The 13,276-nt window shown below is 36.8% G+C and overlaps 1 protein-coding gene across 23 annotated transcripts in view; it reads right to left on the bottom strand.

Moving 5' to 3' along the window:
* Positions 1-3,117: 3,117 nt before the first annotated feature.
* Positions 3,118-13,276, bottom strand: part of IL33 (interleukin 33) — a 142,892-nt gene continuing 132,733 nt past the window's right edge. For 16 of the 23 annotated variants that reach the window (XM_060409444.1, XM_060409437.1, XM_027964544.2 and 13 more), the window contains 6 exons: positions 11,581-11,703; positions 10,905-11,045; positions 9,632-9,739; positions 9,011-9,061; positions 8,083-8,180; positions 3,118-5,059 (listed from right to left, as the gene is read on the bottom strand). In XM_060409444.1, coding sequence (XP_060265427.1) covers positions 4,853-5,059; positions 8,083-8,180; positions 9,011-9,061; positions 9,632-9,739; positions 10,905-11,045; positions 11,581-11,703 — 728 coding nt within the window. In that variant the 3' untranslated portion in view covers positions 3,118-4,852. The remainder of the gene's footprint in view (positions 5,060-8,082; positions 8,181-9,010; positions 9,062-9,631; positions 9,740-10,904; positions 11,046-11,580; positions 11,704-13,276) is intronic. The other 7 variants (XM_060409445.1, XM_060409447.1, XM_012125032.4 and 4 more) reach the window with 1 other exon arrangement.

The raw sequence follows: 13,276 nt of genomic DNA, 5'->3' as shown, positions 1-13,276 counted from the left end.
CGACACCATGGACTGCAGCACACCAGGCTTCCCTGTCCTTCACTATCTCCTGCAGTTAGCTCAGACTCATATCCATTGAATTGATGATGCCATCCAACCATCTCATCCTCTGTCACCCACTTCTCTTTTGGCCCTCAATCTTTCCTAGCATCAGGGTCTTTTCCATTGAGTTGGCTCTTCGAATCAGGTGGCCAAAGTATTGGAGCTTCAGCTTCAGCGTCAGTCCTTCCAATGATTACTCAGGGTTGATTTCCTTTAGGATTGGATGGTTTGATCTTCTTGCAGTCCAAGGGACTCTCAAGAGTCTTCTCCAGCACCACAGTTTGAAAGCATCAGTTCTTTGGCACTCAGCCTTCTTCATGGTCCAACTCTCACTTCCGTACATGACTACTGGAAAAACCATAGGTTTGACTATATGGATCTTTGCTGGCAAAGTGATTAACAGATGTTTGAGAAGAGAATGACATAGGACAAAGAAGTTTGGGATATTCTCTGAAAGATGTGTTCTGACGAAAGTTTGCTATAATCCTGGAATGAAGATAAAAATAAGAATAGAATAAAATTAACTTGTCCTAATTATAGATCACTATGTGTCCTAGCAGGAAGATTAAAAGAAAAAAAAAACATGTCCTTATAGTATTACACCCCTTTATGGAAGATAAATCATGTATAAATACAGTGCTAGGCAGAATACAATCAACTTTGTCATCACAGTCACAGTCATCCATAAGTCTTGAAAAGATAATAAGATGATGGAGACAACTGGATTTTGAAGGAAGCATGGGAAAGACATTGATAGAAAAGAATCAAGAAGATATATCAGATGTGAAAAAATAGACTGGTCAGAATGAATGTTTCAGGTAGAGGAGCAATAAGGAGGCTGCAGGAGAGAGGCATCCTTAGAAAACTAGCAGGTTTGGCTAAAGTGAGCCAACACCTGTTGAAGTTTAATATGAAAAAACAAAGGTGACTAATGCTAAATGTTAAATGTGTATGAGTTCCAAACTTTAATCTGAAAAGATAAATCACTGAGCATCAGTCAAGTGGTTCTGAACTGGTGATGGAGTTGTGTTAAATCATCAATATCATGTAACTTAATTCTTTCTAGGAACAAGGGCACTTATATGACAGATGGTTACTGTTGCAGAGTTTAATCTATTGTAATCTTTTTAAAATGAGATATAACTGACATAACATTATATTAGTTCTAAGTATGCTACATAATGATTTGATATTTGTTTATATTGTAAAATATAACAAATATATAATTATAAAATATTCTTCCAATCCAAGAAATTGGTGTATTTTCCCACTTGTTTGTGTCTTCTTTGATTTATTTCATCAGCATCTTATAGTTTTTGGAGCACAGTTCTTTTGCCTTCTTCAGTTCAGTACAGTTCAGTTGCTCAGTCATGTCCAACTCTTTGCGACCCCGTGGACTGCAGCACACCAGGCATCCCTGTCCATCACCAACTCCCGGAACCTACTCAAACTCATGTCCATTGAGTCGGTGATGCCATCCAACCATCTCATCCTCTGTCATCCCCTTCTCCTCTTGCCTCAATCTTTTCCAGCATCAGAGCTTTTCAAATGAGTCAGTTCTTCACATCAAGTGGCCAAAGTATTGGAGTTGCAGCTTCAACATCAGTCCTTCCAATGAACATTCAGGACTGATTTTCTTTAGGATGGACTGGTTGGATGTCCTTGCAGTCCAAGGGACTCTCAAGAGTCTTCTCCAATACCACACTTCAAAAGCATCAATTCTTCAGCACTCAGCTTTCTTTATAGTCCAACTCTCACATCCATACAAGACTACTGGAAAAACCAAAGCTTTGACTAGATGGACCTTTGTTGATAAAGTAATATCTCTGCTTTTTAATATGCTGTCTAGGTTGATCATAGCTTTTCTTTCAAGGAGCAAGCATCTTTTAATTTCATGGCTGCATCTGCAGTAATTTTGGAGCCCAAGAAAATAAAGTCTGACACTATTTCCACTGTTTCCCCATCTGTTTGCCATGAAGTGATGGGACTGGATGCCATGATCTTAGTTTTTTGAATGTTGAGTTTTAAGCCAACTTTTCCCACTCTCCTCTTTCACTTTCATCAAGAGGCTCGTTAGTTCTTCTTCACTTTCTGCCACAAGGGTGGTGTTATCTGCATATCTGAGGTTATTTCTCCCGGCAATCATGATTCTAGCTTGTGTTTCATCCAGCCTAGAGTTTCTCATGATGTACTCTACATATAAGTTAAATAAGCAGGGTGACAATATACAGCCTTGACGTACTCCTTTACCAATTTGGAACTAGTCTGTTGTTCCATGTCCAGTTCTAACTGTTGCTTCCTGCCTTGCATACAGATTTCTCAAGAGTCAGGTCAGGTGTTCTGGCATTCCCATCTCTTTCAGAATTTTCCACAGTTTCTGGTGATCCACACAGCCAAAGGCTTTGGCATAGTCAATAAAGCAGAAATAGATGTTTTTCTGGAACTCTCTTTCTTTTCCATGATCCAGCAGATGTTGGCAATTTGATCTCTGGTTCCTCTGCCTTTTCTAAAACCAGCTTGAACATCCGGAAATTCACAGTTCACGTACTGTTGAAGCCTGGCTTGGAGAATTTTGAGCATTACTTTACTAGCATGTGAGATGAGTGCAATTGTGAGGTAGTTTGAGCATTCTTTGGCATTGCTTTTATCCACCATCAAAACACAGACATCTAAGTGACAAAAACCACCATACATTTGAATATTTTAATCAAATAACACTGATTATAGTGATGACAGAAAGTGTTTTTTTAAGGAAAATTAATCATGTAAAATAAGAAAACCAGGTTGGAAGTCTTAGGTTAAAATTATAATGCAAGTACGTGTTGGCTGTTTGATCTTGTGTTTAAGTCACTGAATACCTACTTTGTGCTGGCCACCATGATGGGCACTGGGAGCACAAAGGTGAAAAAGACACAATCTCTTCTCTGGAAAATTTTAGTTAATTTTGAATCACCAGAAATATTAGGCAAGTAACTTCCTCCACTTACTAACATTGATGGATTAGGGTATGTGTACTTTCACTTAAGAATTTCACAATATTGAGTCATTTTATGATAAAATCACTATGGTCTCATATACTTTTGAAAAACACAGTTTATTTAAGAATATGAATAATGTAATGGATATATTTGGTTACTTAATAATAATAATTTTAAGTATATTATACAGATGCACATCATCAACATTTAGTGTTTTTCAGAGGGAATGATATAGATTCTGTTTTTATTGTTGTTTCTATAGTTAAATTATTGACAAAGTAATGAAACAAAGATATATTGTTCTATAAGTAATTCACATATAGTAATTCACAGCGTCTTTTATGTTGCACCAGCAGTTATAGTCAATATATCTCAACAACTTAAAAAGCCTACACTTTCAGAAAAAGTCTTATTTTGTAAGTATTTTGTCATTATGTTTATCATTCATTGTCAGTATTATACCTATGAAAAATTACAGTAGAAATTGCAAAGGTTTTAAAGTAAGCAAAAACTATTTAGTAGTTGAGAAATGTTATTGTATGATTGACTATAAACTTTAGTGCCTTAGTAACAATAAAGCACAAAGATGTTTAATGAAAAATATTGCCACTGATAGGTTTATGTAAAATTCTACAGCATCAGGTAGAAAAAGCAGAATAAACATACTGGCATGAGAGATCAGGTGATGTAGAAGTGAGGTCAGGGAGTACATTTGGGAGTACATGACATAGTTGGTCAAAAGAAATGTATATGTATATTCCATAGTAAGCAGGGTCATTGGGAAATCAGACAAGAAAAGGACTTGCACATGTGAGAAGAAAGGATTAGAAAAAACTTTGTTTAAGGTGATGAGTAGATCAAAAGTCATGGGTTCCTGAAAGTCAGGGTCAGAAGAAAATATGAGGGATAGCCAGTTATTAAAATTGTAATATTAATCCTATGTCCCATATAAGCTCTAATAGGTTAGAGGACTTCTAGCCCCTCCATAGTACTTGCAGCCCATGGTACTTGCATGCCTGAACATATGTTGTGGTTCAATGCTTCAGAAAAAATTCTAGTTTGTTAGATATTCCTAATAATTTCAGTTTTATGTCTGAAATAAAATTTATTTTACTTTTTAATGTAAGAATGCCTTGCTTAAAGTTAATGCAATCTATAAAAATTGGAATTTAAAAAATGAGAGATGAAATTATTCAGTTTTAAATACTAGATTTAATTTTCTTAATTTTAAAATTATTCTTGCCTTTTCACATATTCATATTACCTGCTTAGCCATTTAGGTATCTGAAGTTTTGAGTATTTATAAACAATCTTGATGTTTTATTCTGGTTGTGAAATGGTCAATCTGTGTAGCTTCCAGTTGTCTTTTCATTAAGCCTTTAAGTGTTTGAGGCTATTGTTTAGAATCATGGAAAATGATGTCCCTATGTAGCTCTTTAAAATTGATCTTTGACTAAAGCAAGACTAGGGATAAGGACCTTTGCTTCTCCCCAGAGGTCTCACTCTAAATACTAAGTTCTTTCTGGATTGAAAGTAGGAAAAAAATAAAGGTCAGGTGTATACTTCAGAATGTTGGCAAGTCTCTTTACCAGTATGCTATTAAATATTCCAATATTTGTATTGAATATGCAGTAGAATATACAGAGAGATATACAGAGGGAAATGAAAAACAGAACTGAAGGGTTATAAAAAAATTTTTGTACATAATAAGGAAAACATTCCACACCATACTAAACATTCCATTTGCCTTCGTGTTATCTGTCTCTTTATATCTCATCTTTTTTTCAGTGGTAGCTATTGGGGCTACTCAACCAAAGATCTGCAGCTTTCCATCACATTAAGTTTGAGAGCTTAAATGTGATATTCTGTGTATTTGAATCCTCAGGGTCTTCCCCTCTTTTAATTAGAGCTAGTTGGTTATCCTTTACTCCTAGAAACACTCCAGGATTGCTCTTACATTCAAATGAAACACACTGGGAGGACGTCTCATGAAGGACAAAGAAGGCTTGTTCTGGCAACTGGTTTTCACATTTTTGTAGCTGAGGAAAACAAGAGAGAAAGTAATCAATATGTGAGTGGGAAGTTCAGAGTTAACTTTACATCCCTGTGTTGAAAACTAAAAGAGAATAATTATTCATAACTTGATATTTCTAGCAAGCCTGCTTACTGGATAGGGGATAGGAAGTGGGGAGAAAGTGAGCAGAGGGTCCAAGCAGGGGAATTTGATTTGATTCACTGATAGTATATTTTGAGAGACATAATGGCTTAGAATAAGTGGATCTTGATGCAGTAGTTCTGGATTCATACTTCTCTATTTGCCATGTGGTATCTCTGAGAACTAGACACTTTGCTTTATGTTTCAAGTCTCAAGTATTTATTGCAGCCAGTTTTCTAGTTCAACCCCTAACTTACTCATAGATATGTGAGTGATATAAATGAGTATTATTTTAAGTTATTAAGTGGTTCGTTACACAGTGTACCTGACCAATACAATGACTTCATAAGACAGTTACTGTGAGAATTAAATAAGACATTACTTAACCTTTAGCATACAACTTGGTATATATAATAAAGCTCATTAGGAGTCAGCTTGTATTGTTGAGTAGTTATATATGCCAAACACTGTTATATAACTTAGAAATGTTTTGTTGAGGGAGATGCATCCAGAGTTTACATTAGTACCTTGCATGGCTACACTGCTGCTGTTGTTCAGTCACCAAGTTGTGTCCAGCTCTCTGTGATTTTATGAACTGCAGCACGCCAGGCTTCCCTGTCCTTCACTATCTCCCTGAGTTTGCTCAGACTCATGTCCATTGAGTCAGTGATGCCATCCATTTTATCCTCTGTTGTCCCCTTCTTCTCTTGCCCTCTATCTTTTCCGGCATCAGGGTCTTTCCCAGGGTATTGGCTCTTCAAATCAGATGACCAAAGTATTAGAGCTTCAGATTCAGCATTAATTTTTCTAATGAATATTCAGAGTTGATATCCTTTAGGATTGATTGATTTGATCTCCTTGTTGTCCAAGGAACTCTCAAGAATCTTCTCCAGCACCACAGTTGGAAAGCATCAATTGTTTTGTGCTCAGCCTTTTTTATGGTCCAACTCTCCCATCTGTACATGACTAATGGAAAGGCCTTAGCTTTGGCTATATGGACCTTTGTAGGCAAAGTGATGTCTCTGTTTTTTTTAACAGACTATCTGGGTTCATCATAGCCTTTCTTCCAAGGTGCAAGGGTCTTTTAATTTCATAGCTGCAGTCACCATCTACAGTGATTTTGGAGCCCAAGAAGATAAGTCTGTCACTGTTTTCATTTTATCCCCATCTATTTGCCATGAAGTCATGGGACCAATACCATGATCTTAGTTTTTTGAATGTTGAGTTTTAAGCCAGCTTTTTCACTCTTTTCTTTAACCTTCCTCAAGAGGCTCATTAGTTCCTCTTTGCTTTCTGCCATCAGGGTGGTGTCATCTGCATATCTGAGGTTATTGATATTTCTCCTGGCAATCTTGATTCCATCTTGTGCTTCATTCAGCCCAGCATTTCACATGATGTACTCTGCATATAAGTTAAATAAGCAGGGTGACAATATATAGCCTTGATGTACTCCTTTCCTTAGTTTGAACCAGTCCATTGTTCCATGGCTGGTTCTAACTGTTGCTTCTTGACCTGCATACAGGTTTCTCAGGAGGCAGGTAAGGTGGTCTGGTATTCCCATCTCTTTAAGAATACTCCACAGTTTGTTGTGATCCATAGAGTCAAAGGCTTTAGCCTAGTCAATGAAGGCAAAAGATGATGTTTTCCTGGCATTCCCTTGCTTTTTCTATGATCCAACAGATGTTGGCAATTTGATCTCTGGTTCCTTGCCTTTTCTAAATCCAGCTTGTACATCTTCAAGTTCTCAGTTCACATATTGTTGAGCATTACCTTGCTAGCATGTGAAACAAGTACAGTTGTGCAGTAGTTTGAACATTCTTTTGCAGGGCCCTTCTTTGGGATTGGAATAAAAACTGACCTTTCCCTGTCCTATGGCCACTGCTGAGTTTTCCAAATTTGCTGGCATATTGAGTGCAGCACTTTAACAGCATCATCTTTTAGGATTTTAAATAGCTCTGCTGGAATCCTATCACCTCCACTGGCTTTGTTTGTAGTGATGCTTCCTAAGGCCTGCTTGGCTTCATACTCCAGGATGTCTGGCTGTAGGTGATTAATCACGCCATTGTGGTTATCTGGGTCATTAAGATCTTTTTTTTGTACAATTCTTCTATGTATTCCTGCTGCCTCTTCTTAGTATCTTCTGCTTCTGTTAGGCCCATACCTTTTCTGTCTTTTATTATGTCCATCTTTGCATGAAATGTTCCCTTGGTATCTCTAATATTCTTGAAGAGATTTCTAGTCTTTTCCATTCTATTGTTTTCCTCTATTTCTTTTCATTGTTCACTTATCATGACCAATATAACAGTTCTATTTACTAACTGAGGAAGACAGCGCAGTGAATCCTATGATCAGAATGTAGGTTGTTATGCTATCTCTATATCTTGGCATATGGAAATATTTATGAACCCATCCCTTTAGCAGTTTCAGACTATAAAATTACTTTTCAGTTGCCCAAGATAATGATATTTTACAAGGAAATACTGCCTGGACGAAAACAGTAGTTCCTACAGCCAAAGAGAAAGGATTTTATATCATTTTATTCAGCAGTGCTTCTCAAACTTTAATGAGTCTATGTACCTATGAGTACCTATGTACCCAGGAGTACCTATGAGTCTCCTGGAGATTTGTTAAAATGCTCGTTTTGATTCAGTTGTGAGGGAGTCTGGAAGTCTACATTTCTAACAAGCTCCCAGGTAATGCTGCACTGCTGGCAGAGACCAGACTTTCAGTCGGAAGGGGACACATGCCAATTTTACTCCCTTCCCTATTTCAGAAGCAAGGTATTAATTGTAACTGGTTTTGTTTTATTTACAATATTACAAACAAAACTTCTTCAAAGTACCCCAAGCCCCCAAATCTGTACAGATGAGTAGTCAGTCATGACAATTAGGTGCATGTTTCTGTTACCTCCACAGAGTGCTCCTTACTGTTAGCGTGCAGCAAGAAGTCTTTGTCTTTCGTGGGGCTCAGGTTTACCATTAACTTCCGATGACCACCATCACCATCTTTCAATTAAAACACACAAATTATAAACTTAAGAATTGTAACTCGTTTTAATTTAAATGAATTTAACACCCAGGAAAAGAGTCCCAGATGTAAAATGACTATTTCATTCACCAACACATCTATTAGAAATATTTGTACCCAGATAAAACTAAAGAGTCATTGGACAGTAAGGTGTAATTCTAAGTCCTCTTAGGAGAGAGGTTAGTTTTCTTATATGCTTTCTAATAGTAGAATTGAGAATCTAATGAGTATTGCTCTCAGTGTCAGCTTCCCTGTCTGCATAGAAAGCCACTGATAGTTGTCCCAATATCTAATTCCTCTTTTGTGTAATAACAGAATGTTTCCAGGCCTGCCTTATGTAGCAATATGTCTTAGTTCTGACCAACATAAGGTGAATGTTAAGTGTCAGGTACAACTTCCAGGTTGTGTTCTTAAAGGAAATAAAACTCATAGTTTGTTCTGATAAGAAGGACATAGACGGCAGCCCACCAGGCTCCCTTGTCCCTGGGATTCTCCAGGCAAGAACACTGGAGTGGGTTGCCATTTCCTTCTCCAATGCATGAAAGTGAAAAGTGAGAGTGAAGTCACTCAGTAAGACACTGTTATTCTGAATCTCTGTTAAATGCAGCCGATTTATCCTGATTATTAAACTACAAAATGGATGAGATGGAATAAGTCCTTTTGAAATCTAAAATCCAATATTTTTACCATGAATTGGGTAGGAGAGAACCTTCTGAGACACCTTCCTTTTCCATGGAACATGTTTGGATGTGTCTTTACCCTAAATTTAAGAATTCAAGCCCCAGAGCTACCCAGCCTCCCAAATTACCTGTTTCACTTAAGGGGAATTGGGATTCATAGTAACGGAGTAACACCTTGTCTGAAAGAGAATGCATAAAATCCCTTTAGTGAGATACAATTTTACCAAATGATTTCAGTTTCAACATATATAACATCAGAAAATATCCTCTTATTGTGGTATCAATAAAAGCAAAACTTTTGTGGCTTTGAGAAAGGTCTTAAAAATGTATAAATATGCTCTGAGGATTTCCCCAACAATGTTGGTATTAAAATATTTAAAATGTTGTTCATAGCATTGGTATACTCTTTTGCTAGAATTACACTCTAGTGGTATTGATAAAACTGGAAAGACCTAGTAGATATTAATAATTTAATGACAGTAAATATGTGTGGTACTTCCTTCCATATTTCACAACAGATACAACTTCTCAGTATCATCATTCTTCCTTGATGAACCCTGAATAAGCTTCTGAATCCTCCCCAATACAGTGATATTCAAGCATCTATTGCCAGTGCATTGGAGTTAGCACATAGCATGAAATCTATTAGCCATATCTGAGTTAATCTATTGTTTACAGTTTGTTAAATTTATTAATTTTTACTTTACTGGTCATCATTATATCATTATAGACAAAAGGAAATAGTCTACCTTTCTCTTGGTCTCCTATCAAGTCCTCAACACAGATCTCATAGTTTCCATCCTCAAAAACAAAACTAATGAACTGATCGTTGTATGTACTCAGGGAAGCAGAATGTTCTGTAACAAGTAAAAATCTTGTCATTAAGAATTTAAAGACTTGTTTCCATGAAAAATCTTTTGAAAATTAAGAAAGCTTCTAAATGTGTTGTGGTTTTTTTGTCTTTGCAACTTGAGTTGTACTTTATCACCGTTGAATAGATGAAAGTCTCAGGCACAAACTTAACATAACTCAAAGGTTGAGCTATGTTATGGGATCATAAGATGCTAACCTCCTGCATGAAGGATATCAAAGATGCTAGCCTCCTGTGTGAAGGCCATGGGAGGCCATATTAGTGTGCTTAGGGGAGGGTTTGATGGGGAGAAAGAAACTGGAAAAGTGATAGACATTGCCTGAAGAAAACTCTGCTTCTTAATTTCACATGATCTAGGGAACTGTGGGCAAAGGGGACTGTATTTTGATAGACATGTATAAGATTTTGTATTTTGATAGACATGGATAGACAACTGTAAAGATGGAGTTACTTGGAGACTTTCAACAGTCCTGGAGGATGCAGGTGTGAGCCTCATTTTGTCTTCTGGCCAAAAAACTGCAACACTTAAATCAGTACTCTCAATTTTTTTTTTAATATATCAGCACACACAGAAAATGATATTTCTGCAGCATGCTGGGGTAAACTGGGTCAGATTTAGAGACTACATATATAGGCCCTAGATGAAAAAAAATAATTATATCTTATTTATAGTGTAGAATTATGCTAAAGAAAATAATATATATAACATTAAGAACTTTAAATATTGAATTTATTTGCACATGTGTGATATAATTTAAAACAATCAACAATTATTTAAAATTTTTGAGTTGAAATTATATTTGAAAATATAATAGCTCTTCCTTTTCTTTCATTGTCAAAATGTTGAAATTTGGAGAGATAATGTGTGGTTTTTTTCCCCCAAAAAGATAATATATTTATCTCAGGAATTATGTAGATGAGATTCCAGTCCATAGCAAGCATTTCAAAATAATAATATAGTTCTGACTATAGAATGCACAAGTACTGTTAGAGCAGATACCCTGTACTACTTTGGATACCGCTTAAAAAGGACAGAAGTTTCTGATATACATGAAATTGTAGAGTTGGGGCTGCTTCTTGGACTAGCACTCGTGAGGGTCCCATGCCCTGCCTCCCTTCTCACTCTCACACACCCCTGTGACCAATCTTACCTTTGATACTTGATAGGTGATTTTCTGTAGAGTATTTCTTGACCGTTGTATTACCCAAGGTGAAGCCCTGGTCCACAGACCGACTAAAGTGTTTTGTCTGCTTACAGGTAAATAGTGCCAGATGCTCTTTGTACTTCTCAGCTGCAGGACAGGGGTGGGGATAGGAGTGGGCTGTCAGTCCTCACTCAGTGCAGACCCCTTCCCATCACCCCTTTGAGGACTTCCAGTCAAGGCTGCTTGCTCACAGTGATGACTGACCCCAGGGCTTTGGTCATGCTATGCTCTGAAGGAATCAATACTTTCTACATACTTACATCCCAATAGGACACACTCGCTGGAGTCCAGGCTGAAGAAAACTAGTCACTCATGGTCTCAATACCCAAAAGGCAACCACTATTAATGTTTTAGTTTACTTTCATTAAATGAAAGGAAAAACATTTTAAAATATTATAAAATATATTTATAATTTTGTATCCTCTATTTTTACTTAACATGATATAACCATTTCTTCCACACTATTCTGAAAATGACTAAAAAATAGTTCCTCATCCTTACTCTTTTCCAGAAGGAATTTGGGTGAGGAAAGAAATTGTGTATCTTGATGTGATAAGTGAAGGCAAATCAATGTCCATCATTATGTTGAAAAATTATCAGGAAGTGCATAGTTTCTCCTTACCTGTTGATGAATGCCTTTTAGTGGTTTCTTTCCTAAAGTAACAGACCTTTTTTTCTATTTTAAGGCCGGAGCGTAGCTGCATATAGTACATCTGACAAACTTCTTCAGCCTTCTGTTGGGATTCTAAGTAATTGAAAAAAATCGTGATACCATTTCATTCCATCCTGCTTTATCCTTTTACAAACCCTGAGTGTAGCAGATCAAGAAAACAACCACAGTCCACAGTATCTTATCACAAACCTTGGGGCCAGTTGTTTTCCAAAATTCAGAGTTTTTTAGATTTTAAGATTGTTGTGTAGAGTATATATTGTCTATAACTAGCACATTGAGAAGAGGCTAGGGAAACACACCCAGCAGGGACTAGGGGAATACCTCATAATAAAAAATTAATAACTTTATAGTGAGGCACAGGAAAATATACATCAAGTGAAATAAATAAAGACTTCATGTTGGTTTAGGTCAGGATTTAACTGTTAATGAGTTCAGGTCATATTTTGCTGTTAAATGAGTTATGAAAAGCTTTAGGTCTTTAGAAAAAATTTTGGTTTAAAAACTGGCTTAAGAGACTGTAGCTCTACATCCAACATATATCAATCTTTGCCTAGCTGGCAGGGAGCTCTTTGGTTATATGAAATCTATACTCCTTTCTACTTATCTAGAATCTATTTTTTAATAATGTTAGAGAGATGGCTATTGTCTGTAAAGGTTATTAAGAATAGCTGACCCATCTAGTCAAGGCTATGGTTTTTCCAGTGGTTGTGTATGGATGTAAGAGTTGGACTGTGAAGAAAGCTGAGTGCTGAAGAATTGATGCGTTTGAACTGTGGTGTTGGAGAAAACTCTCAAGAGTTCCTTGGACTGCAAGGAGATCCAACTAGTCCATTCTAAAGGAGATCAACCCTGGGATTTCTTTGGAAGGCATGATGCTAAAGCTGAAACTCTAGTACTCTGGCCACTTCATACGAAGAGTTGACTCATTGGAAAAGACTGTGATGCTGGGAGGGATTGGGGGCAGGAGGAGAAGGGGATGACAGAGGATGAGATGGCTGGATGGCATCACGGACTCGATGGACATGAGTCTGAGTGAACTCCGGGAGTTGGTGGTGGACAGGGAGGCCTGGCATGCTGCAGTTCATGGGGTCACAAAGAGTCAGACATGACTGAGCCACTGAACTGAACTGAACTGAACTGACCCAGGTCAGGGAGCTTTTTGACTATGTTTTCTTCTAGGAGTTTCATAGTTTCAGGTCTTACGTTTAACTCTTTAAATTCATTGTGAGTTAATTTTTGTGAGTGGTGTAGATAGGGGTTGTTTCATTCTTTTACATGTTATAATCCAGCTTTACCAGCACCATTTATTGAAGAGACTGTTTTTTTATTCCACTGAGTATTCTTGGCTTCCTTGTCAAATATTAGTGTGTCTACAGTGGGCCAAGCACTGTGCATAATTTTCATTTAAACCTTCACAAATAATATTACAGGTAGATATTATTCATTTCATTTTACAAATGATGATTTGAAGTTCTTAGCAGTCATGACATCTGCCAAAGTTCTGATGAGAAGTTGTGACTCAAGTGTGTCTAATATTAAAGCTATACTTCCATCTACTCCATCTAAGAAAATGCTATATTGCAATTTTAGAGACTAACAAAACACAAACTGAGATTAAATCAGTTGAAGTAAAAAAAATCAGTTA

Source organism: Ovis aries, chromosome 2, assembly GCF_016772045.2.
Source record: "Ovis aries strain OAR_USU_Benz2616 breed Rambouillet chromosome 2, ARS-UI_Ramb_v3.0, whole genome shotgun sequence".
NCBI lineage: Eukaryota > Metazoa > Chordata > Mammalia > Artiodactyla > Bovidae > Ovis > Ovis aries.
Note: the sequence above shows the minus strand (reverse complement) of the source record. Positions and strands in the feature narration are given on the sequence as shown.